At 48.7% G+C, this 25,267-nt stretch overlaps 1 protein-coding gene across 1 annotated transcript in view; it reads right to left on the reverse strand.

The window, feature by feature from the left end:
* The window catches only part of LOC140387869 (carboxypeptidase A1-like), a 55,691-nt gene that overhangs the window by 15,243 nt on the left and 15,181 nt on the right, over positions 1-25,267 (reverse strand). Inside the window, exons 3-7 of the mRNA XM_072471126.1 lie at positions 21,428-21,562; positions 21,209-21,307; positions 19,926-20,027; positions 5,417-5,518; positions 3,722-3,832 (exon numbers count right to left, since the gene is read on the reverse strand). Of these exons, the coding sequence (XP_072327227.1) occupies positions 3,722-3,832; positions 5,417-5,518; positions 19,926-20,027; positions 21,209-21,307; positions 21,428-21,562 (549 nt within the window). The remainder of the gene's footprint in view (positions 1-3,721; positions 3,833-5,416; positions 5,519-19,925; positions 20,028-21,208; positions 21,308-21,427; positions 21,563-25,267) is intronic.

Consider the following 25,267-nt stretch of genomic DNA (forward strand, 5'->3'; position numbering starts at 1 on the left):
CTTTTCCATTCACTCTTGTTAGCATCCTACAACATAGGCCATGGGAGTTTCACCTTCAATCAACAAGTCAAAATTATCATGTATAACCACACGATTACCTTTGGGTTGAAAAGGCCCCGCCACTTTTCCTTTTTACTCTTCATTTCCTCTTTTTTAAGTTGTTTCCTTGGCTTTTTGTGCCCTATAAATTATAGAACCATAGAATCCCTACAGTGCAGAAGGAGGCCCTTCGGCCCATCTGCACCGACTCTCCGAAAGAGCACCCTACCTAGGCCCACTCATCCTGCCCTATCCCCGTAATCCCACCTAATCTTTGGACACTAAGAGGCTTAGCATAGCCAAGCCACTGAACCTGCACATCTTTGGACTGTGAGAGGAAACCGGAGCAAACCCACGCAGACACGGGGAGAACGTGCAAACTCCACGCAGTCACCCAAGCCCGGAATTGCACCTGGGTCCCTGGTGCTCTGAGGCAGTAGTGCTAACCACTCTGCCACCGTGCCACCCTAATCTGGTGTGAACACCTACATGGCACTTCTCGTGACCTCAGGGTGCCCCGAAGAACATTCTGTCATGTAGACCATATGGCAGCCGATTTGCAAACAGCAAACTCCCCCACACAGCAATGTGACGATGACCAAAAGAAATGACTTCAAATTACTTGGTTTTCTTGAAATTGTATCTGTTCTCATAGTCTTGAAAATGTCCTTTAAGGCATTGCCTCCTCCCTTACAAGAAAAGCAAGCCCATCTCTTTCAATTTTCCAACGAATGGAAGTTCTGGGTAGAACCATCCCTGTTTTAACTCCTATCTTCATTGCCTTCCTCTGTGACCACTCTCCCCTATTCCCTGGCAATGACACCCTTTACATGCACAAGTTTCAACTGATGTGTGAACAATACTTTATATTACAACAGGGCAACCACTTGAGGTTTTTACTCATTTCCTCCTAATATAATTCAGGAACGTATTTGCTGTGCATTATTGTTGAACATTATCCAACAATCTATTAGATGACAATGCAGTGCAGTACTGAGGGAGTTGATGTATTTTCGATATGTCTAAACCGAGGTCTGGTCTGCTATTCTAGATAAACATAAAAGATCCAATGGTGCTATTTCAACGAAGATCAAGCGTCCTCCATGTCAATGCTAATATTTATTCCTCAACCAACATTAAAACAGATCATCAGGTCATTGCCACAGTGCTATTAGTGGGAGCTTCCTGTGTGCAAATTTGCTGATATGTTTCCTACATTATAACACTGACTACACTTCAAGAAGTAAATCACTTTGGGATATTAATGGAAAGCACTATAGAAATGCAAGTTCTTCCTTTTTATTTAGGTACCATCATAGGATTCTACAGCTTTCTGGGAGTCAGGCTTGATTACCTCCAGTCTGCATGTGAGCACATGTGGAGTATGCACAGGGAGTCTCCACTAAAGTCTGTACCTTTATTGAAACTTGATGGAGCGTCTTTCTGGCACAACTAGTGATAGTAATTACACCCAAAGAGGAGAGAGTGGAAAGTTACAAACAAGTGGCGGCACGGTGGTTAGCACTGCTGCCTCACAGCGCCAGGGACCTGGGCTTGGGTGACTATCTGTGTGGAGTTTGCACATTCTCCCTGTGTCTGCGTGAGTTTCCTCTGGGTGCTCCGGTGGATTGGCAATGCTTAATTGTCCCTTAGTGTCCAAAGGTTAGGTGGGGAACAGGGTTAGGGTGGGTGAGTCTAGGTAGGGTGCTCTTTTGGAGGGTTGGTGCAGACTCGATGGGCCAAATGTCCTTCTGCCCTGCAGGGAGAGAAGACATCCCTCCTCATCTCTGTCTTAAATGGGTGACCCCTTAGTCTGAGATTATGCCCTCTAATCATTTGCACTGCAGCCATATGTGGAGTAACAAGGGGTGGCACTATGGCACAGTGGTTAGCACTGCTGCCTCACAGTGCCTGGTTCAATTCCAGCCTTGGGTGACTGTCTGTGTGGAGTGTGCACTTTCTCCCTGTGTCTGAGTGGGTTTCCTCCGGGTGCTCCATTTTCCTCCCACAGTCCAAAGATGTGCAGGTTAGGTGGATTTGCCATGCCAAAGGTTAGGTGAGATTACGGGGATAGGGAGGGGCGCTAGGTAGGGTGCTCTTTCGGCGGGTCGGTGTAGATTCGATGGGCTGAATGTCCTCCTTCTGCACTGTAGGGATTCTATGATTCTATGAAGTTACTGACCCGACCAACACCATACAAGAACTCGAGCTGAGTTCTGCCTATTGATCTTTTTAAAATTTTACGGGAAATGGGAACCGCTGGCTTCACCAGCATTTTTAGTGCCCATCCCTAGTTTCCCAAGAGAAGGTGGTGGTGAGCTGCCTTCTTGAACCGTTGCGGTCCCTGAGTGTAGGTGCACCCACAGTGCTCTTAGGGAGGGTGTTCCGGGATTTTGACCCAGCGACAGAGCCCATTGGAATTCTCCACAAGAAGAGGTCAAGACAACGTCTTTGCAATTCATAATGAGGAGGGGGTCCAAAGCCGAAAACTGCCCTGATCTCGTGAGGTGGCACCAAAGGAATCTCTCAAAGGAATCCTGGAATAGTTGGCGTGGAAAGTGGAACTACACCTGTTGGTGCCATTCTGCGACCCGAGTAGAGTGAAGGAAACGCTGCTGTTACCCAAGCCGTAGCTAACTTGGAAGCCTATGTACTGACACAACAAGAACTTTCATTTATTTAATGCCTTTATCGTAGAAAATCGTTCCAAGGTGACTGACTGAGATAGGAAGGGAAAGGTCATGAAGGAATTTAAACATAAGGATGAGAATCGTAAACTTGAGGTGTTGGGTGACTGGGAGCGATTGTCGGCCGGTAGAATTTTGAATGAGCTGCGGCATATGGAAGATGAGGGACGGGAGGCTGGCCTAGAAGGCTTTGCAGTGGTCAAGTCCAGAGGTGACTAAGGACATGGATAAGGGGTCCAGTGACTGCGGGGCAGTCAAAGATGGGAGATGTTACAGAAATGGTTGAAGATGGTCTTGGTGTTGGACAGAATATAGGGTTGAAAATAAGGTATGCATCATATAGAATGCCCAGATTGTAAATTCTCTTATGCAGTCTGAGGCAGGAACATTAAAAAAAAAATTTAGAGTCCCCAATTATTTTTTCCAGTTAAGGGGCAATTTAGCCTGGCCAATCCACCTACCCTGCATATCTTTGAATTGCGGGGGTGAAACCCACGCAGACACGGGGAGAATGTGCAAACTCCACACAGACAGTGACCCCAGAGTGAGGCAGGAACATAGAGGGTAACAATAATTGAAGAAGTATTGCATTGTCTAACAGTGACATTGTTGCCGTTGAAGCATGTGAATGTCAATCCCAAGCTCTTTCTGTTGAGAAATAGGATTGTTCTGACCTGAAATGTTAATTCTGTTTTTCTCTCCACAGATGCTGTCTGACTTGACCAGTATTTCCAGCATTTTGTAATAATAATAATCGCTTATTGTCACAAGTAGGCTTCAATGAAGTTATTGTGAAAAGCCCCTAGTCGTCACATTCCGGCGCCTGTTTGGGGAGGCCGGTACGGGAATTGAACCCGCGCTGCTGCCATTGTTCTGCATCACAAGCCAGCTATTTACCCCACTGTGCTAAACCAGCCCCTCAAACCACCCCCTTTGTGTTTTTATTTCAGGTTTCTAACATCCTCAGTTTTTGATATTGCATTTGTTGTACTTACATTTGTGTGGGTAAAACTGTAACCATCGGGGTTTGTAACAATCTCCAGGTAGAGGTCCATCGTGTTCAGCAGTGAAGACACAGAACTATCCTTGCCATATTCACTGACAAGCTGGGGAAGAGGCAAAAGAATCCATTGTGTTATCGAGTATTGGATGATTTCCACATGCACAATCCTTTCCTCGTTTGACATACCTTACCTTTTCTACTCTTTCCTCCTTAAACCATTCTTCTGGTACCTTTCCCAAATTGCCATTCTTCAAATGTAAATATCAGCAAGTAATCCAGCTGTTGGGATATCAAACTCAAGTCTGATCCTGCCCTGACCTGAAAACGTACATCAGCATTTCCCAGCAGAATACCACTGGCACATAATCAACAGCAGGAACCTTGACTGATTTGTTTCCCCACAGCACCCATCCTGAACACTTCATTGTTCAGTAACATTACCCCCCCCAAAAACAATTGTCACCCCAATCAAGGTGCACAGTTCAAATTCACACTTTTGTCATTGGGATGTTCTTCTGAGGTTAGGCTAATGGTGTGCTGTGGTTTGGCTAATGGTGTCTTGTGGTTTGGCTTGCCAACTCTGGTTGAATGTATTCCTGGAGTTTGCAATCGCTCCAACCAGTCAAATTTCTCCTATAGTTTTATAACTAAGAAATAAAAGTCTTTCAAAGAAAATGAAAACTTTTTTTTATTACTCCTGGTTTGCTGCCAGCTGTAATCAGGAGATTAATCTTTAATTCCAGGAGAATCCAGGACAAACTGGAAGGCTTTTTAATATTCAATCATGGCTGGGGTGGCATTTGCTGCCCATCCCTAATTGCCCTTGAACTGAACTAGGCTCGGGCCATTTCAGTGTCAAACACACTGCTGTGGATCTGGAGCTACATGTGAGGCATTTCCTTCCCCAAAGGACATTAGTGAACCTGGTGGGTTTTTACAACAATCGTTTTCAGGATCATCGTTAGGGCTAGGGTTTAATTCCAGATTTTTTACTGCATCCAAATTGCACCATCTGCTGTGGTGAGATTCAAACCTGGGTCCCCAGTGCATTACTAGTCTAGTGACAATACCACTACACTGCTGCGTTCCCTAGGAATTCCCAATTATGTGGCTGAATAAAGGAGGTTTGAAAGCGTTTGAAATGTGGCCTCTGTGGCTTGGTTCTGACATTAGGTGTTACTGTTACCAACAACCAGCACAGACACCATGGGCCGAAGGGCCTTTTCTGTGCTGTACACCTCTATGACTCTGAGGACACAGTGGATGGTGGGGTGGGGGGTGGGTAGTATGTAAGATTCCATACTAATAAAATGAAAATGAAAATTGCTTATTGTCACAAGTAGGCTTCAAATGAAGTTACTGTGAAAAGCCCCTAGTCGCCACATTCCGGCGCCTTTTCGGGGAAGCTGGTACGGGAATGCACTGGAACTAGTACAATGGTCACCCTATCAATGGAGGGGAGGGGGGGCAGGGGGGATCTTCAAGGAGATACAAATAAGTGGTGCTCCCATCTCAGGAGTGATGAGGATCTGTAGGAGACACAGGAGTGATGGGGGCAGGAGTGAGCTCAGAATTCCACTAGCCGGCTAACAGTGGACTGGCTTTTGCAGTCACTGGTCAAGCAATGGTGCTTTTAGATTTGCGAGTACCGAGCCCTTGCCATGATTCCTGCAAACACATTCCTTACCTTATTCGCAAACCAGAGGGAGGTAGCAGGACTAATCCATTCACGGGCATGGATGCCAAAATTAATCCAGATGGCCGGTCGGTTAACCCCACCAGTGCTGAACTGTAGGAGGGCAGGTTAGTAAAATGATCAGAAACAGTTTGCTGCGTCAGGATAAATTGTAAAAGAGCTCGCATTACTAAATATTAGCACAGCATCAGACCATCATTAAACAGCACTGCACGTCTAAAACAATATATCAGAACAAAAATAGTTAATGATCATTAGCAAATGTGTGGAGACCAAAGCTGAATGCAGCGTTCCACACAAGGTCTGATCAGGTCTTTGTCCAGGGGTCACGTGATGTGAGCGCAGGTGTGTTTTTGCGAGCTCTGGCTTTGCTCATCTTTTAATCCTTTATTTTATCCTGGTGCACATTTCGATTTTGCTTTCTCTTGGGCTACACGGCTTAGGGTATGTCCCTGGAGGTTCCTGAATCGGTGGTTCTGCAAGAAGGGCTGAGATAAATGTTAAAATCCTCGTTTTGTTCATGGTGGTTGGAGTGAGCTGGGGTGGGGCCAGGCTCGTAGTGGCGCAGTTGCTTGTGAACGGACTCAGTCCGATGGTGCTGTGTGTGTCTGGATGATGGCCGCCATTGAGAACGTCGTCTTGGATGAAGACCTCGGCTCTGCGATGCAGGTCGTCAGAGCTCACTTGGAGGAATTGCGGAGTACCTTCGGGAGAGTGGTGGAGGTTCATGAGAGAGTTCTTGCACTCAAAAGACCACTTTCCCTTGTGAGGACTCGCCTTTGTGTCATTGAGATCCTACTGCATGGTTTGTCGTTTATCCCGGCGGGTTCGAGAGTTAGGGGTCGGGCAAGGCGTGTTCAGGAGCCAGTCCTGTTGAGAGGCGCAAGGCGAGTCCCCAATTGAGTTTGAAGATTGAGTGCCATGTTTTGATAATCTTGATTTGGAGGCTGGGTGCATCAGATTCGATGGGGTACAACAAATCCATTCTTTGAGGCCAGGGGTCGGGCGAGCACACCAATTGCTGGTCCTGTATCCGCCTATTCTTGATTCTAGCCAGAAGGGGTTGGAGGTGGGTGAGCTGGTCGAGCCATGTCCCCCCCGTGCCCCCCCCCCCTGTCCAGGGCCTCGGCTGTGAACCGCCTGGGCATTGGAGAGATGGTATGGTGGAAGTGATGGTGCCTCATGCTTTGATTGTTGCAATCCTTGAGAGATCCTGAATAACTTCTTGCTGATCCTGGCTTACCTTTTATCATCTCGTAAAATGTGGATGGTGTCTTTATTTTGCAATTTACCCTGAAATTCTTCTATGCTCCCTTTTGGTTATGTTGTTGATTATTGACTATTTAATGTTGTATTTTCTCCTGCGAAGGAGTGCAGGATGTGAGGGTGAGGACACGAGTTGTCAACTATCCTGTTCTAGCAAAATCATGTTGAGTCGATTATGTGAAATATGATCTGTGCAGTTTTACTCCTTTTTTGTTATTCTGTCTTTTAATCCTTGTGTCTGTGGTAGGGGAGTGTTCTGTTTTTATCACCATTTTGTTGGTAAGAAGGATGAGTGGAGCTGGGTTAGCTCAGTCACACTGAGATTGGGGATAGCTCCCCAGTTAGAGCTAAGGTTTTCTTTGGATATTTATTTTCTTAATTTTGGAATATTTGAATTTTAAAATCCGTGCCTTTATCCTTTGATGGCCTGGGCAGATTTTGTATCCTGGAGGGGACTGGGTTCCTTCTGACTCCTGAGGTTGAGCTTTCCTTTGTATGGGTCTCTCTCTCTGTCCACTTTTGAGCTATTAAAACTGTAAGATTTAATACTGGGGCACCCTGAGGTGAGATTGATTGATCGTAGTCGGTTTGTTGAGGAGAGTGATCGCTCATCGTATCCTTTCTGTGATGGAAATACAGAGCCTCGGTTGGGCCCTGACCCCTTGTGATCCTGGGGGTTAGTTCTGGTAGTTCTAGCCTTTTTCTTCTTCTACCTTTCTTGGGAGGCTTTGAAGATTTTATCATAATCTGAACATGTTGCTGCCGGTCCTCTCTGCATTATAGTAAGGAACAATGTTGGTTCTGCACTGGGCCTAGTTTGGGGTTAAGTTGTGTTGCGTGGTATATATGTAATTGCCCTTAGAACTGGGTTTTTTGTGCATTGTCTTTATTTTTGTTTAGGTGGGTGTCAATAATCCGTTCTTGACTCCTCTGTGGGTGTTGATGGGTCTGGTATCTGAGGAACAGAGGCTGTGGTGGATCATTGGTGCCTTTGGCGTTGCTGGAGATGGGGGCGGTGGGGGGGGGGGGGGGAGAGAGAGAGATATATGTTGGTGCGCACCCGAACATGGTGTGGAAAACGTATCCTGATTTCTCAAAGTAATGGCGGGCTGACGCAGTGTGGGAGGGTGTGCACTATTTTACCATAGTTTTCGTGGCCATACCCTCTTTGTCCCTCGGTCTCGGTGGGGCTGTATAGGTATCAAGTTATGTCTAATGATTGCAGCCAGACAGTTATGATATTATTCTCCTGTCTCTCTCTCTGTACTCATGTATGCAGAGCCCTTTTGTTCTCTTGATCCTTGCTTATGGCCATGTATTATTCTGTAATTTGGTTGCATTATTTATGAAAATGCACTTATTCATTAATCAGTACACTTAAAAAAATACTTTGTCCAACTTAAGTATAACAAATGTATTTGGAGAGCACAGTAATTTTTATTACACAGTAGTTATTGTGATCTGGAATGCACTTCTTGAATGGGTGGTGGAAACAGACTGAATAGTAACTTTCAAAAGGGAATTGGATCAATATTTAGCAAATATTGAGGATAGCAAATGTTGTCCCCTTGTTCAAGAAGGGGAGTAGAGACAACCCCGGTAACTATAGACCAGTGAGCCTTACTTCTGTTGTGGGCAAAGTCTTGGAAAGGTTTATAAGAGATAGGATTTATAATCATCTGGAAAGGAATAATTTGATTAGCGATAGTCAACGCGGTTTTGTGAAGGGTAGGTCATGCCTCACAAACCTTATTGAGTTCTTTGAAAAGGTGACCAAACAGGTGGATGAGAGTAAAGCAGTTGATGTGGTGTATATGGATTCAGTAAAGCGTTTGATAAGGTTAGGCTATTGCAGAAAATACAGAGGCATGGGATTCAGGGTGATTTAGCAGTTTGGATCAGAAATTGGCTAGCTGGAAGAAGACAAAGGGTGGTGGTTGATGGGAAATGTTCAGCCTGGAGTTCAGTGACTAGTGGTGTACCACAAGGATCTGTTTTGGGGCCACTGCTGTTTGTCATTTTTATAAATGACCTGCAGGAGGGCGTAGAAGGATGGGTGAGTAAATTTGCAGATGACACTAAAGTCGGTGGAGTTGTGGACAATGCGGAAGGATGTTGCAAGTTACACAGGGACATAGATAAGCTGCAGAGCTGGGTTGAGAGGTGGCAAATGGAGTTTAATGCAGAAAAGTGTGAGGTGATTCATTTTGGAAGGAATAACAGGAAGACAGAGTACTGGGCTAATGGTAAAATTCTTGGTAGTGTGAATGAGCAGAGAGGTCTCGGTGTCCATGTACATAGATCCCTGAAAGTTGCCACCCAAGTTGATAGGGTTGTTAAGAAGGTGTACGGTGTGTTAGCTTTTATTGGTAGTTTCGGAGCCATGAGGTCATGTTGCAGCTGTACAAAACTCTGGTGCGGCCGCATTTGGAGTATTGCGTGCAGTTCTGGTCGCCGCATTATAGGAAGGATGTGGAAGCATTGGAAAGGGTGCAGAGGAGATTTACCAGGATGTTGCCTGGTATGGAGGGAAGATCTTACGAGGGAAGGCTGAGGGACTTGAGGCTGTTTTCGTTAGAGAGAAGAAGGTTAAGAGGTGACTTAATTGAGGCATACAAGATGATCAGAGCATTAGATAGGGTGGACAGTGAGAGCCTTTTTCCTCAGATGGTGATGTCTAGCACGAGGGGACATAGCTTTAAATTGAGGGGAGATAAATATAGGACAGATGTCAGAGGTAGGTTCTTTACTCAGAGAGTAGTAAGGGCATGGAATGCCCTGCCTGCAACAGTAGTGGACTCGCCAACATTAAGGGCATTTAAATGGTCATTGGATAAACATATGGATGATAAGGGAATAGTGTAGATGGGCTTTAGAGTGGTTTCACAGGTCGGCGCAACATCGAGGGCCGAAGGGCCTGTACTGCGCTGTAATGTTCTATGTTCTATTTGAAAATGAAACATTTGTAAGGTAATCGTGAAAGAGTGTGGGACTAAGAACCAACACAGTTAGAATGGGTCAAATGTCCTCCTTCTGTACTGCATCATTCAGTAACATACGCAAGGGAATAATTTTGATGCTGGAACCTGACTAATAGTTTGCATGATTCACAGGGAATGAGGCACATGGGAGTGAATCACAGGCTTGAAAATATTTGGGATGCTCACATGGTTTATATTTTAAGAATAATGGATGCTTAAAAGCATGTTACTTCGGGAACCTAATTGATTGATTCACATAATTTATGCACATCATGAGCAATAATCGGGAATAAAAACATTTCATGGAAGTTGCACTATTTTAAACACAGGCGTAATGGTCATTGTGTGCACAATCTCCCTTTTGGGGTGTGTGCTCATTCTAATAGCTGTCCACTTTAAAGTGAAAATGTCAATAGTTTCTCACTGATATCACAGATAAAATTGAACTGCAATATTTCCTCTCTTATAGTCACATCATTACGCATCTCAGATAAATAAGAATTTCAGGGGTGGGTATTCCTTTCCCCCACTTTCAGGCCTGAAATGGACCCCATAGACACACAAAGTTCAAGGTGGGCCTTAAATTGGAGCTGGGGCTCCTTTACTCTGATTCAAGCGAGGTGCCTGTAGAATCCAACGGGCGTGAAACACTCATAGGATGCACGGTAGAAAAGAAAGGAAGAGATTTATTGAGATACACTACTAAACCCCCACACCCCAAAGAGACCCCTTCCCCAAACTGCACTCAGGCTGGGGTTTTTATACTGTGGAACCTTCCCTGTTAAGGGGAAGCTCTGCCCCCAATTACCAGGGGAGTTCATACTCGTTATGAGTTAATGGGAGGAACCAGATAGTGCACAATCCCCTACTTCCCAGTGGGTCATAACACCCCTCCCTTCCCCCACCCAAGTCCTCTGGCCGATCCACAGGATCTTTGTCCGTGTTGTCTGGTGCCGGCATTGAAGGGGTTGGCCCAGGAGGCGTATACCTGATTGGCGAGCAGTGCTTCCGCACCGAGCGTCGAGGCTGTAGAGGCGGGGCTAGTGTTGGAGGAGGAGTGGGCACAGGTATCGGCGTTTGTGTTGATGGCTGCAGTTCTGCGTCTTCCTGTGGCTCGACTTCCATGTCGGAGTCCGGGAAAACGGCATTGGGCATTTCGACATACTGGCTGCCGAGGGTCGGAGGGGTCACCGGTGGAGGATCTGGGCATTGGTGGCGGGCGCTGGCAATTCCTGCAGGCGACCACAGATGTGGTCCACATGGCGGTTAGATTCGTGGCCCATGCCCGTACAGAGTAAGGTACCAGCCCTGTTAGCGTAGCACGATCCCCGGGATCCACATGGCTCCATCGCCAAACGTCCGGACGTAGATTATGTCCCCAGGAGTGAAACTCCAGAGCAGCTTCGGACATCCCACGTCGGCTTCAGTCCATTCTCTTTTTTTAATAAACATTTTATTGAGATACTTTTGGTATAGTGACAACAACAAAATAAACAATATACATGAAACCATAAACATCGTGCAAAAGCCATTCACCTCTCGTACAGGTCCCACCCTTATTGACCCCCTATTCTAATCTAAACTACCACCTCCGGGCAAACACTAACAGTGACCCTCTCAAGGCGAACTTGATTTTCTCCAAACAGAGAAAGCTAGCCATGTCCGATAGCCAGGGGGCTTTGAGGCCGACCATGCTAATAGTATCCGTCTCCCGGCTACCAGGGAAGCAAAGGCCAGAATATTTGCCTCTTTCTCCTCCTGGATTCCCGGGTCTTCTGGCACCCCGAAAATTGCCACCTCTGGACTCAGCGCCACCCTTGTTTTTATCCAGGGACATGACGTCCGCAAACCGCTGCCAAAATCCCCAAAGCTTTGGACATGTCCAAAACATGTGGACATGGTTCGCCGGTCCTCCCGCACATTTTGCGTACCTGTCCTCCACCCCAAAGAATCTGCTCATCCGGGTCACTGTCATGTGAGCCCGGTGAACAACCTTAAATTGTATCAGGCTGAGCCTGGCACATGTTGCGGACGTGTTGACTCTACTCAACGTGTCCGCCCATAGACCATCCTCTATCTCGCCTCCCAGCTCCTCCTCCCACTTACGCTTCAGCTCGTCTGTGTGCGTCTCCTCCGACCCCATAAGCTCCTTATAAATGTCCGAGACGCTCCCTTCTCCTACCCACCATCTAGAAACTACCCTGTCCTGAATCCCCCTTACGGTAGGAGCGGGAAGGTTGACACCTGTTTAAGAAGGAAGTCCCACACCTGCAGATACCTGAATTTGTTTCCCCTCGCCAACCCAAACTTCTCCTCCAACGACCTCATACTCAGAAAGCTCCCCTCTATGAACACATTCCCCATCCTCTCAATCCCCACTCTCCGCCATACCCGGAACCCCCCCATCCATACTCCCCGGGGAAAACCGGTGGTTATCACAAATTGGGGCGCAGACCGATACTCTCACTGCTCCCACACGCCGCCTCCACTGGCCCCAAACTCTCAGGGCCGCCACCATCACAGGGCTGGTGGAGTACCGTGCTGGCGGGAGCGGCAGAGGCGCAGTTACCAACGCCCCCAAACCGGTGCCCTTACAAGAAGCCGCCTCCATACGCACCCACGCTGACCCCTCCCCCACCACCCACTTCCTGATCATGGCTATATTAGCCGCCCAGTAATAGTTGCTAAAATTTGGCAGCGCCAGCCCGCCCTCTCCCGACTCCGCTCAAGCATTACCTTCCTCGCGGGGTCTTGCCCGCCCAGACGAAGCCCGTGATCACTCTGTTGACCCGCTTAAAAAAGGACCACGGAATAAAAATGGGGAGACACTGAAATACAAATAGGAATCCCGGGAGGACCGTCATCTTCACCGTCTGGACCCTCCCAGCCAGAGACAACGGAAGCGCGTCCCATCTCCGAAAATCGTCCTTCATTTGGTCCACAATTTATGCAGCCGGTCCCATTCCCGCGCCACTTGGATGCCCAGGTACCTAAAGCTTCCCTTTACTAATCTAAACGGCAGCTCTCACAGTCCCCTCGCCTGGACCACAAACATCTCACTCTTTCCCATATTAAGCTTATACCCCGAAAACTGGCCAAATTTCCCTACAGTCCTCATGATTTCTTCCATCCCCTCTATTAGGTCCGAAACGTACAGAAGCAGGTCATCCGCATAGAGCAAAATCCTGTGCTCTCTCTCCCCCCCCCGTGGGGACCAATCCACTCCAGCCCCTCGAGGCTCTCAGAGAAATTGCCAACAGCTCTCAGCTAGCGCAAACAACAGTGGGGAGAGAGGGCATCCCTGTCTCGTCCCCCAGTGCAGTCTAAAATAGTCCGATGTTGTCCTATTCGTCCGTACACTTGCCACAGGAGCCTGATACAGCAACCTGACCCAGTCAATAAAGCCCCGCCCGAATCCGAACGATCCCAGTATCTCCCACAGATAGTCCCATTCTACCCGATCAAAAGCCTTTCCTGCATCCATTACAATCACTACCTCCACCTCCCTACCTTCCGGGGGCATCATGATCGCATTTAACAGCCTTCTTACAATGGCCACCAACTGCCTGCCCTTAACAAACCTCGTCTGGTCCTCCCCTAGAATGTCCGGAACACAATCCTTGATCCTGGAGGACAAGATTTTGGCCAGCAACTTGGCATCTACATTCAACAGGGAGATTGGCCTGTCGGACCCACACAGCTCCGGGTTCTTGTCCCGCTTGAGAATCAGCGAAATTGTTGCCTGTGACATCGTCGGGGGCAACACCCCTCTTTCCCTTGCCTCATTGAACATCCTTAACAACACCGGCCCCAAATCCCCGAGAACGTTTTATAAACCTCCACTGGGTACCCATCCGGACCCGGGCCTTACCCGCCTGCATGGCCTTCAAGCCCTCCACGATCTCCTCCAGCCCAATTGGGGCCCCCAGCCCTTCTACCCGCTCCCCGTCCACCTTTGGGAAATGCAGCCCCTCCAGGAAGTGCCTCATCCCCTCCGGCCCCGTAGGGGGTTCCGACCTGTACAGCCTGCTGTAGAAATCCCTAAACGCCTTATTCACCCCTACTGAATCTCCAACCAGGTTTCCATCTTCGTCCTTTACTTTCCCTATCTCCCTGGCTGCCTCCCTCTTCCTAAGCTGCTGTGCAAGCATTCTGCTGGCCTTCTCTCCATACTCATAGATCGCCCCCCTCGCCTTTCTCAGCTGCTCCACCGCCCTCCCTGTGATCAGCAAGCTAAACTCCGCCTGTAACCTCCACCGTTCCCTTAAAAGCCCTGCCTCTGGGGTCTCCGCATACCTCCTATCGATCTGTAGTATACCCTTTACCAGTCGGTCCATCTCCGCCCTGTCCACCTTCTCCCTATGGGCCCGGATCGAGATCAGCTCCCCCCTGACCACCGCCTTCAGTGCTTCCCAGACCATCGCTGCTGAAATTTCCCCCGTGTCGTTGACCTGCAGGTAGTTCTGAATACATTTCCTCAGCCGCTCGCACACTCATTCATCCGCCAAAAGTCCCACATCCAACCTCCAGTGCGGGCGCTGGTTACTGTCTTTACTAACCTGCAGGTCAACCCAGTGCGGGGCATGGTCTGAGATTGTGATCGCCGAGTCCCCCGTGTCCACCACCCCAGCCAGCAAGGCCCTGCTCAAAATAAAGAAATCGATCCAGGAGTACACTTTATGCACGTGTGAGTAGAAGGAGAACTCCTTCACCCTCGGCTGCCCAAATCTCCATGGATAGCCCCCCCCCCCCCCCCATCAACTCCATGAACCCTCTTAGTTTCTTTGCCATTGCTGGCACCCTGCCCGTTTTTGAGCTTGACCGGTCCAAGCCAGGGTCCATAACTGTGTTGACGTCCCCTCCCATGACTAACCTATGCGAGTTCAGGTCCGGTATCTTCCCCAGAATTCTCTTGATAAACTCCACATCATCCCAATTTGGCACATACACATTTACTAAGACCACCTGCACCCCCTCTAGCTTCCCACTGACCATAATGTACCGACCTCCCACGTCCGAGACTATTCTACCCGCTTCAAACACCACCCACTTATTGATCAGGATCGTGACTCCTCTAGTCTTTGAGTCTAGTCCCGAGTGAAAGGCCTGACTGACCCAGCCTTTCCTCAGTCTAACCTGGTCTGTAACTCTAAAGTGCATCTCCTGCAACATTACCACGTCCGCCTTCAATCCCCTAAGATGCGCGAACACACATGCCCTTTTGACCAGCCCATTTAACCCTCAAACATTCCAGGTGAGCAGCCTAGTTGGGTGGCTCATTGACCCCCCCCCCCCCCCCCACCTCAGCTGATCAGCCATCCCCTTTTTTTAGGCCCGCCTCCAGCCTGTGCTCCGCACCTTCACCGGTCCAAGCCCAGGCAGTCCCTGCCCCCAACTTCCTCACTGTCCCTCAGCCCAAGTCCCTCCCTCATCAGCAGAACATTCATCCCCCCTCCCCCCAAGTAACAACACCATGTAGCCCAACCCTTTACTAAACCAAACATATGCATACCCCCCACTGCGCTTCCGTGAGCTAGCTCGCCCAGCTAGCTTGGTGGCCCCCATCCCTGGCGCCAGATAGTCTCCCACCTATTGTTCTCCCCGCCCTCCCCCCCGCCCCCGCTCATACAAACAAACTCCAACATCAAACAATCCCCACACAATTGCCCAACAGAAAAACACCAAGATCAAAACAAGCACCCCTCCATCCCTCAACAGTGCAAATGAAAACCTTAACTCACTCAGCTCTTACCGCTGGTTCCAAATCAATGCAAACGGCATCACAAACAACTTCCATGAAACGCAAAATGGGAAACTTTTTACAAACACAGAGAAACAAAAACAAAAACAAAAACAGGAACGTTACAGCCAAGTTCAAAAGTTCTCAATCCATCACCAGCCCTTTCTTTTTCACAAAGTCCATTGCGTCCTCAGGTGACTCGAAGTAGAAGTGCTGATCCTCATGCGTGACCCAGTTTATAACAGTCCAAACTTCACCTTTTTCTTAAAAAGGATCGACCTGATCTGGTTGAAGCCTTCTCTCCTCCTGGCCACCCCTACACTCAGGTCCTGGTAAACCCGCAGGATGCTATTGTCCCATTTACAGCTCCATGTCTGCTTGGCCCTCTGTAGAATGCGCTCCTTATCCGGGAACCTGTGGAATCTCACCACCATTGCCCTCGGGGGGGTCTCCCATTCGCGGCTTCCTCGCGATTGCTCTGTGAGCCCTATCCACCTCCAAGGGCCGGGAGAATGCCCCATCCCCCAGCAGCTTCACAAACATATCTGCGTTGTATGCCCCAGCGTCCGTTCCTTCATACCCCTCCGGGAGCCCGACGATTCTTAGGTTCTGCCGACGGGATCTATTTTCTAGGTCCTCCACCTGCTCCAGGAGCTTCTTCTGCTGGTCCCTCAGCATCCCCACCTCCAGCTCCACCGCAGTCTGATGTTCCTCCTGCTCAGCCAGCGTCTTCTCCACCTTCTGGATCGCCCAATCCTGGGCGTCCAATCTATGCTCCAACTGCTCAATCGACTCTTTTATCGGGTCCAAGCAGTCCCGTTTCTGCGTAGCAAAGCCTTCCTGGATGACTTGCATCAGCTGCTCCATAGACTGCTGGGTCGACAAGCCAGAGGTCCGAACCTCCGCCATGCTGTCTTCTGTTGCAGCTACAGCCCAAGCCTTCTCTATCCTTTTGTTTCTGTCCTTACGAGCACTTCTAGTCCTTCTCTCCATGCACCGAAATGGGAATTCAGTAAACAATTGCCACAAACATCCATTTTACAATTCACGTCCGGTAGAAAAACGGGGGAAAGGTCCAAAAGCCCGACCAGAGCGGGAGCCACCAAATGTGCCTTCATAGTCGGCTTCGGACCATTCTTGACCCTGCTGGACCTCCTTCCCGATGCCCGGAATGACCAAGTTTAACTGCATCTGGAGGCGTCGACCCATGAGTAGCTCAGCCGGAGCCACCCCGTGGACGCATGCTGTTTTACTGCGTCAAATGTCTGCTGCTGAGACTGTGTCCAGTCCCACGGTTGACTTTTTAAAAAAATTTAGAGTACCCAATGTTTTTCTAATTAAGGGGCAATTTAGTGTGACCAATCCACCTAACCTGCACATCTTTGGGTTGTGGGGGCGAAACCCACGCAAACACGGGGAGAGTGTGCAAACTCCACACGGACAGTGACCCAGAGCTGGGATCGAACCTGGGACCTTGGCGCCGTGAGGCAGCAGTGCTATCCACTGCGCCACCATGCTGCGCCCGGTTGACTTTTCTTTAGCAAGAGGTGGAGGGGACTGAGGAGGGTTGCCAGATTCGGGATGAATTTCCCGTAATAATTCAGAAATCAGAGGAAAGAACGTAGTTCTGTCTGGCTGCCAGGAATGGGAGCCTGTTTTACCGCACACACCTTGTCCTCTACTGGATGCAACCCGTTTTGGTCCATTCGGTACCCCAAATAAGTGACCTCGGGGGCATGTAAAACACATTTTTCCCGCCGGGGGTGGATGCCTGCCTGCTCAAAATGCTGGAGGACCTCAGTCAGGTCACCAGATGTTCCTGGTTGGACGTCCTGGTGATGAAGACATTGTCCAAGTAGGCGGCCACCCTGGATAATCCCCGCAGGATGAGTCTCCATCACACGCTGGAAAATAGCACATGCCATCGAGACCCCAAACAGCAACCGGGTATATTCATATAAACCCCTGTGGGTGTTCACAGTGACAAACCGGTGGGAGTCTGGGTCCAGTATTAACTGTAGATATGCATGATTCATGTATAGTTTTGTGAACGTTCGTCCTCTATAAAGCTTTGCATAGAGGTCCTCGATGTGGGAGACCAGGTATCAGTCCAAACAGGAAACGTGGTTCACTGCCATCTTATAATCCCCACAGGGATGCATGGAACCATCTGGTTTGAGTACTGGCATGACCAGGGCGACCCAATTGGCGAATTATATGGGGCAGATGACCTTAAATGATAGAGCCGGTCCAATTCGGCATTGACTTTTGGCCGCAATGCGTAGGGGACTGGGCGGGCACAGAAATAACGAGGCTATGCCTGTGGATCTGCGCTGACTCGGGCCACAGCCCCTTTGATTGTCCCCAGTCGGTCTGCAAAGACCTCAGGGAATCTGGCCAGGACCCCCTCGGGACCATGCAGGTTCTTGCGGCATACCCTCTGCCTGTCGAGTTTCAAATGGCGCAGCCAGTCCTGACCCAGCAAACTGGCTCCCCCACCACGGACTACCACCAATGACAAGTTAGTGGATTGGTGCCCAGAAGTCACCAGTACCTGGCGGTGCTCTCAATGGCCAACAGCTTTCTGGTGTAGGTGGCCAACATGGCCTCGGTGTCACAGAGAGTCAATGTGTGGAGGCTGGTGTGGATAACCTCAAATGTACGACGCTGATCACGGACACAGCTGCTCCAGTCTCCAGCTCCATGTCAATGGGGTGCCCATTTACCAAAAAGGGCACTCAAATTGGGGTAACCCGGGGTACCATAACACTGTGGAGTTATTGGCAAGGGTCCTGCTTGCCGTTGTCGACATAGTACACATTGTCACGAGGGGGTGCGGAACCATCTGGAGGGGCGGCAGGTGGCTGGTCGCCAGGTGGCCCATCGTGTCTTGTGCCTGGACATCTGTCTACATACCCCTGCTCCGCAGATTCGTCCCTGCGCTCCACGGTTGCTCTGTGGCGGAGGACGCCGTCATTTAGGTTTCCCAGACCTCCGGCTGGGATGGATCTTGGTGGCATCTTCCGGAATGCCCCAGATTCAATACTGCCATCTCTTGCAGCTCCTGGACTCCCAGTTACACACTCTCGCGGGAGACGGCACTCTCAATAGCCCACTGAAAAGTCAGCTGGGTTTCGGTCAGCAGCATTCACTGCTTGGCAGTGTTACAGACAAAACAGTCGCAAAGGGATTCGCTCAGGATAGACCCAAACTCTTAAGTCTCAGCCAGCTTTCTCAAACGTGCCAAAAAATCACTGTTCGATTCATCTTGGACTTGAGTGGCCGTATGGAAGCAGAATCGGCAAACGATGAGTGGCGGTTTTGGATTTAAGTGGTTTTCTACCAAGGCTACCAAAGCTGCAAAAACCGGGAGTCAGGTGCGCCTGGGTATGTCAAACTTTTGATAAGTGCATACGTCAGCCCGCCAATCGTTGTTGGTAGAGTTAAGGTCTGCCGATCATCTCCGATTATGGTGTTGGTCCAAAATCAAATTGCATTTGCTCTATATATTGAGCCCAATCATCGTTACTCACATCGAAGGCCACCGACTTTCCTATGTGAGGTTTAGGTGAGGTCTCTGCAGCCTCGATTAAGTGGTCCGGGTATGGAACACACGATGCCGGCGGCAACTCCACTTCAGCCTCGTCGCCAGTGTAGAATCCGACGTGCGAGAAACGCTCATAGGCCGCACGGTAGGATACAAAGAAAGAGATTTATTAAGATACACTACTAACCTCCCACGCCCCTAAGTGTCACCCTCCCTGACCTGTACCCAGGCCTGGTTTTTAGACTGTGGAGCCTTCCGTGTTAAGGGGAGACTCCGCTCCCAATTCCTGGGGGTGCTCATACTCGTTTTGAGTTCATGGGAACCGGATGGTGCACACGCCCCTACTTCAAAGGGGGTCATAACAGTGCCTGTGGTGGGGCAACGCTTCTCTACCTCGCTGACAGTAGCTCTTCGGTAAGTCCTGGGACAAAGTTGTGGGGAGTGCAAGGTTAGTGATCGTGAGCACTATGGAGTTGGATGAGCACTGCTGTTCTTTCTGGCCACACAGCAATGATGTTTGATCTAATAATACTTTCATTTTGTGGCAGTTGCAGTCTCCGCTGAAGAAACCTGAGCTGAACAGGCTCCACTTCTCCACTCTCTGCACTCCAGTTTTGGTGAGGAGGCCTAAATGAGAAGTGAAGCTCCTCAATTACACTGTCATCAGAGACGTCTAATAAATGGCCCAACTCACTATCAGGTATGGTCTACCTGAGTGCACTTTGGATGAATTTTGTTGATCCCCAGAATAATTCCTTGTTGCACTCACTTTACACAAGAAAAGGGTCGGGATTTTACCCCTCAGTACATCAGTGGATGCAGGTCAGGCTGCCTGGGCGATCTCGCTGCCAACCTCTGTTTTGTCGGATGGTGCTACTCCTTGGGGCAGCCCCTTACAGTTTGGCAGTTGCTTGACTGAAAAACATGAAAGACGTGGAGCTGCATCAGCTCCCAGTTTATACCCACCCTGAGGACGTAGATCGGACGGTTCTCAAAGGTGGTGCCAATCTGCAACTTGCTGACCAGACCTGAGCTTGAAGCTACAAACGAATCCATCCAAGTGTAGATCTGGAAAAGAGACAGTGAAAATTACCGTTGGTTTGATTTGTGTTTGGACAATGAGATTCCCTTGTGTTGTCCTGAGAGGTGGAGGGGGATGAAACTATGCAACGTCGACTGAAATGGGAAAAACACCAGGAGCTGCTGATTGAGTCAATTTCATACTTCTGCTGCAAACCAATTTTACCCCCACCAATTTTACCCCCATTGGTAATCAAGCCTGGTACCATGGAAACATGGGAACAAAAGAAGGCCATCCAACCCCTCCTTTCTGTACTATCAAACAATTGGATCATGATTGATCTGAGAATTCCAGAGTTCCACCTTCCTAGGTGAGCTTTAATTTTAAGATTATGTCCCTTTCTTCTTGACTTCCCTACCAGAAGAAATAGTTTCTCTTTTTTCCACCCAAAAAAGTTTTAAATGCCCTGATCACATCATGCATCAGTCTTCCATTGAATCCCTACAGTGCAGAAGGAGGCCATTCAGCCAATAGTGTCTGACAGACCCGCTGAAAGAGCACTCAACCTAGGCCCACTCCCCTGCCCGATCCCTGTAACCCACCTAACCTGCACATCTTTGGACTGTAGGAGGAAACCGGAGCACCCGGCGGAAACCCACACAGACACGGGGAGAAAGTGCAAACTCCACACAGACAGTTCCCCCAAGGCTAGAATTGAACCCGGGTCCCTGGCGCTGTGAGGCTGCAGTGCTGACCCCTGTGCCACGTGCACACAAGAGAACATAAGCCACGCTTATGAAACCTGTCATCATAACTGCACCTTATAAACCTCAATGTCATCCTGGTAAGTATGTACTTTACCCTGTCCAACGTCACTATATGTTTCTAAGATGTGGAGGCCAAAACTGAGTGTAGTACTCCACACAGGGTCCGATGAAGTCTTTGTACAACTGAAGTATAACAAATGTCATTGGAGCTTAGGAGGAAAAAGGGAGAAAATATCAGAGCAGTACTGTTAACAGGCCTATTAATAAAACAGGGAAGCCAGAAATAGGAAAATTTGAGAACACTGGGCTGAGAGAAGGATCATCTGCAACTCAAAATCTTTTGTATCCTGCCCAGGAGTGAGATGTAGGATCTCTAAGACTTTCCTAAAGCCAAAGTTTTCTAATATTACCTGCAACTGTTATATTTGCTTTCAGGATATTTATTCGTTGCTTGATTTTACCTCGTCCAATGTGTGGTAAGAAGCATAGTTGAACGTTTGGCTGTTGCGTTCCTTATGGTGAGAAAGCACCATTTCCTTCTCTTCTTCATCCATCAATGCCTGAAAGATTAGCATCCAGTCATTAGCAATTTAGCTTTAATATTAACTGGCAGTGATGATGACTCCAGAGCCATTTGGGGCAATGCAATATAAAATAAGGGGTCAGTTAAAGGAACGTACTTGTAGATCTTCAATCAGGGTGGAGTAACTAACGCCATTGAACTCAAGTAAGGCTTTCACTGATTGGACATGTTCTCTTGGCACTTGGATGTCAATGGGCAGCAAGGGCTTGCTTGGCTCCAACCAGAAATCAATCTAATGACAAGAAATATACAATTAATTGTTAGGATAGAGGTCGGTGGCAAAAACAGGAAACACCAACAAAAGAGCAATTGAATGTTTCTGTGGTTTTATAACTGGAGAATAGAAAATAAAAGCAAAGTGTAATGTTGAGCTTGCACAAGACATTGCACAATCCAGGCTGATGTACCCAGTACAGTACCGAGGGAGTGTCGCACTGCCGTAGGTGCAACTTTCAGATTAACCCAAAGCTCCAGCTGTCCTCTCAGATGGACATAAAAGATTGTTAGCCTGCATTTATCCATCGGCCCAACATCACTAAAGCAGATATCTGGCCCTTATCGCTGTGTCTTTCATGGGAGTTTGGTGTGCTCAAATTAGCTGCTGCATTTCTAACTTACCACAAGTGCTTCATTAGCGATAGGCTAAGGTTGTGAAAGGTGCTACATAAATGCAAGTTTTTTTCTTTGAATAGGTTCAATTTTGTGTGGGTTTGGGGAGACTGCAGGAAGAGCAGACAAGGTAATGGGAGAATTGCGATGGCAGCCATTAACTGAGCAGTCACACGAAAGGTGACTCTCTCTTGGCAACTTTGTACCAGGCCCTTTTAACCCATCAAAAACCTCCAAATCATCAGCCCCAACTAACAACCAGCCGACTGAAATGCCATCGAATCAGCCACAGAGCCAGCAAAGTAAGACCCCAACCTCAAAACGTGGGGCGAAGCAGAGTGGAGCACGACGGACCGAGCAGGGTCACCAACACAAACGCAGGTCCACCCGTCGATGGAGCAGTTGATGGAGCTTCTCTCGATAGAGCTCCAGAAACACAGGGACTCAATAAAAGAGGACTTTATGTCGGGGATGAAACCGTTTCTTGATAGGCTGGACATACCAGTTGTGAGGGAGGAAAAGAAACATGGACTGGAAGCACCACTAGGACTGGGGGAGATCATGGAGAGCATCAACTCCATGCTGTCGGGGAAGGCACCGGACCTAGGAGGATTCCTGGTGGACTTCAATAAAAGGTTTGTGGCAGCACTTGCCCCACACTTGCGGGAGATGTTCAATGACTCTCTGTCGAGTGGGACCCTACCGTCCACGCTTGTACAGGCCTCGATATTGTTGATCCCAAAGAAAGACAAAGATCCAACGGAGTGCAGATCATATAGATCCATCTCACTCCTGAACACTGACACTAAAGTCCTGGCGAAGGTCCTGGCAAAGCAACTGGAGAGTTGCATGCCAGAGGTATTTGCAGAAGATCAGACCAGGTTTGTCAAGGGCAGACAGCCAACGGCAAACATCAGACACCTGCTGAACGTGATTATGACCCCCAACTGGGGAGGAGGCTTGAAAAGTGATCATCTCCCTGGACGCAGAGAAGGCTTTCGACAGAGTTGAATGGAGGTACCTCATGGATGTACTGGAATGGTTTAGGTTTGGGCCAGGGTTCACCTCGTGGGTGAAATGACTGTACAGCGGTCCCGTGGTGAGCGTACAGACAAAGACCACCAGCTCTGAATACCACCAGCACAGAGGCACGAGGCAGGGATGCGCATTGTCCCTGCTGCTATTTGCCCTGGCAATCGAGCCATGGCTATCGCTCCCAGATCAGCGAAGGGGTGGAGAGGCATCCAGAGGGGAAAGCGAGAGCACAGAGTCTCACTCTGTGCAGATTACCTACTCATCTATGTCTCAAACCCCCCTCGGCAGCATGGAAGGAATAATGGAACTCTTAAGAGAGCCTTCTCAGGTTACAAACTTAGCCTGAGCAAGAGCAAAATCTTCCCCGTGAACCCCCGGGGAGAAGAATCAGAGCTGGGAACGCTGCCGTTCAAACTGGCTCAAACCAAGTTCCGATACCTGGGGATCCCGATGGTCCACGACTGGACAAGGATCCATAAGTGGAACCTGTCCAGCCTTGTGGAGGAGGTAAAGAGAGGCCTGTGGAGGTGGAACTCACTCCCTCTCTCACTGGTGGGAAGAGTGCAGACAACAAAAATGAACATGCCGTTACGATTCCTTTTCCTATCCAGATCCCTCCCGATATTCATCCCCAAGGCCTTTTCACCAAGGTAGATAAACTAATTATGGTGATTGTGTGGCTGGGAAAAAACCCCAGGAATGGTCGAAGAGTCTTGCCTCCTCTTGGAGGAATATGGCGGTCCTGGCTCTGCAGAACCTCCTATTCTACAACAGGCGAACACAGAAAGGGTGAGAAGGTGGCTAAAAGAGCTGGAGATGGAATGGGCGAATGGAGGAGACCTCCTGTGTGCAGATATCCCTCTGAGTGCTGGCAACGGTCCCACTCCCAGCTTCCCCGGCCAAGTACTCGAGAAACCCGGTGGTGGTAGCCACGCTGAAGACCTGGAACCAGCTCAGGTGCCCTTTATACTTGGGGCAATGTCCGCTAGGGACAGGGAAGGGAGAAGGGAAGGCCTCACTCAGAGGGCAGGGAAAAACAAGTACAGAGGGACCAAAGGGCACTGAGAGGGTAAAATAACCCATTGAACCTGCCAAGGCAACTGACAGGTTACGCCTTTGTGGCCTCAAACACACCCCTGTATGTTTTAATACCTGCGGTGACATGTATATATTTAATAATACGGCTTTATAACCAACCACTCAGAGTTCACTTATTATGCCTCATTTTTATATATATGTTTCCTCTGTGTTCTTACCTTTTCTGTTTTGTCATAAATACAAGGAAAATCAATACAAAATATTTTTAATAAAAAGGTAATGGGAAAGATGCTGTGTAAATTCACTCCGATGTTACCAGGGCTGAAGAGGCAAAGAGAAACTTGCAAAGTTGAGGCTTTTTCCACTGGAGCTGAGAAGGTGACAGGGGTACAGAAGGACATCTCCAAGATTATTGGGAATTATGATATGACAAATAGAGATATAGGGCGGGTTTTTCCGTTCCGCCGCACTAGATTTCTGGTTCAGCACGCCGTCGGGATTCTCTGTTTCGCTGGCTGGTCAATGGGGTTTCCCAGTGTGGGTCAGCCCCACGTCATCGGGAAACCCCCCGGGCTGCGGGCAAAATGGAGAATCCCGATGGTGGAGAATTCAGCCCATATTGTTTCAATGGTTGGAAGGGCAGTAAAAGAAGGGAGAGAGTTTTAAGGTAGTCATTTAAAAAATATATATTAAATCTAGAATGCCCAATTCATTTTTTCCAAATAAGGGACAATTTAGCGTGGCCAATCCACCTAGCCTGCACATCTTTGGGTTGTGGGGGTGAAACCCACACAGACAAGGGGAGAATGTGCAAACTCCACACGGACAGTGACCCAAAGCCGGGACCTCGGCGCCGTGAGGCAACAGGGCTAACCCACTGCGCCACTGTGCTGCCCTCGTTATGATAATCATAAAAAGCTGTCAATAGGTGTGAGGGAGCCAGTAGGAGAATGAAACGAGACTCGGTGACGCAAGGAGAGACTTGATGGGTGAAATGGCCTCTCGCTGTCAATGTATCAGCAGTCACACCCTTTGGCAATGACATTGTAAAGAAAATTGCATTGTTAAAGACAAGGTGATAAGCATTGGCTCACCTCTAAGTGGACACAACTGGAACAGTTGGTGTGAAGGAAACAGAAAGAGTCTGTGTCTCTGCTAAGCAGTTAATGAGAATAAACCTGCTTCAGGTAAAAGACAAGATTCAGACTAATTCTTTCACCACATATTATTAATGGATTTAACACTTGCTGTCCTG

Source organism: Scyliorhinus torazame, chromosome 13 (assembly GCF_047496885.1).
Source record: "Scyliorhinus torazame isolate Kashiwa2021f chromosome 13, sScyTor2.1, whole genome shotgun sequence".
Classification (NCBI taxonomy): Eukaryota; Metazoa; Chordata; class Chondrichthyes; order Carcharhiniformes; family Scyliorhinidae; genus Scyliorhinus; species Scyliorhinus torazame.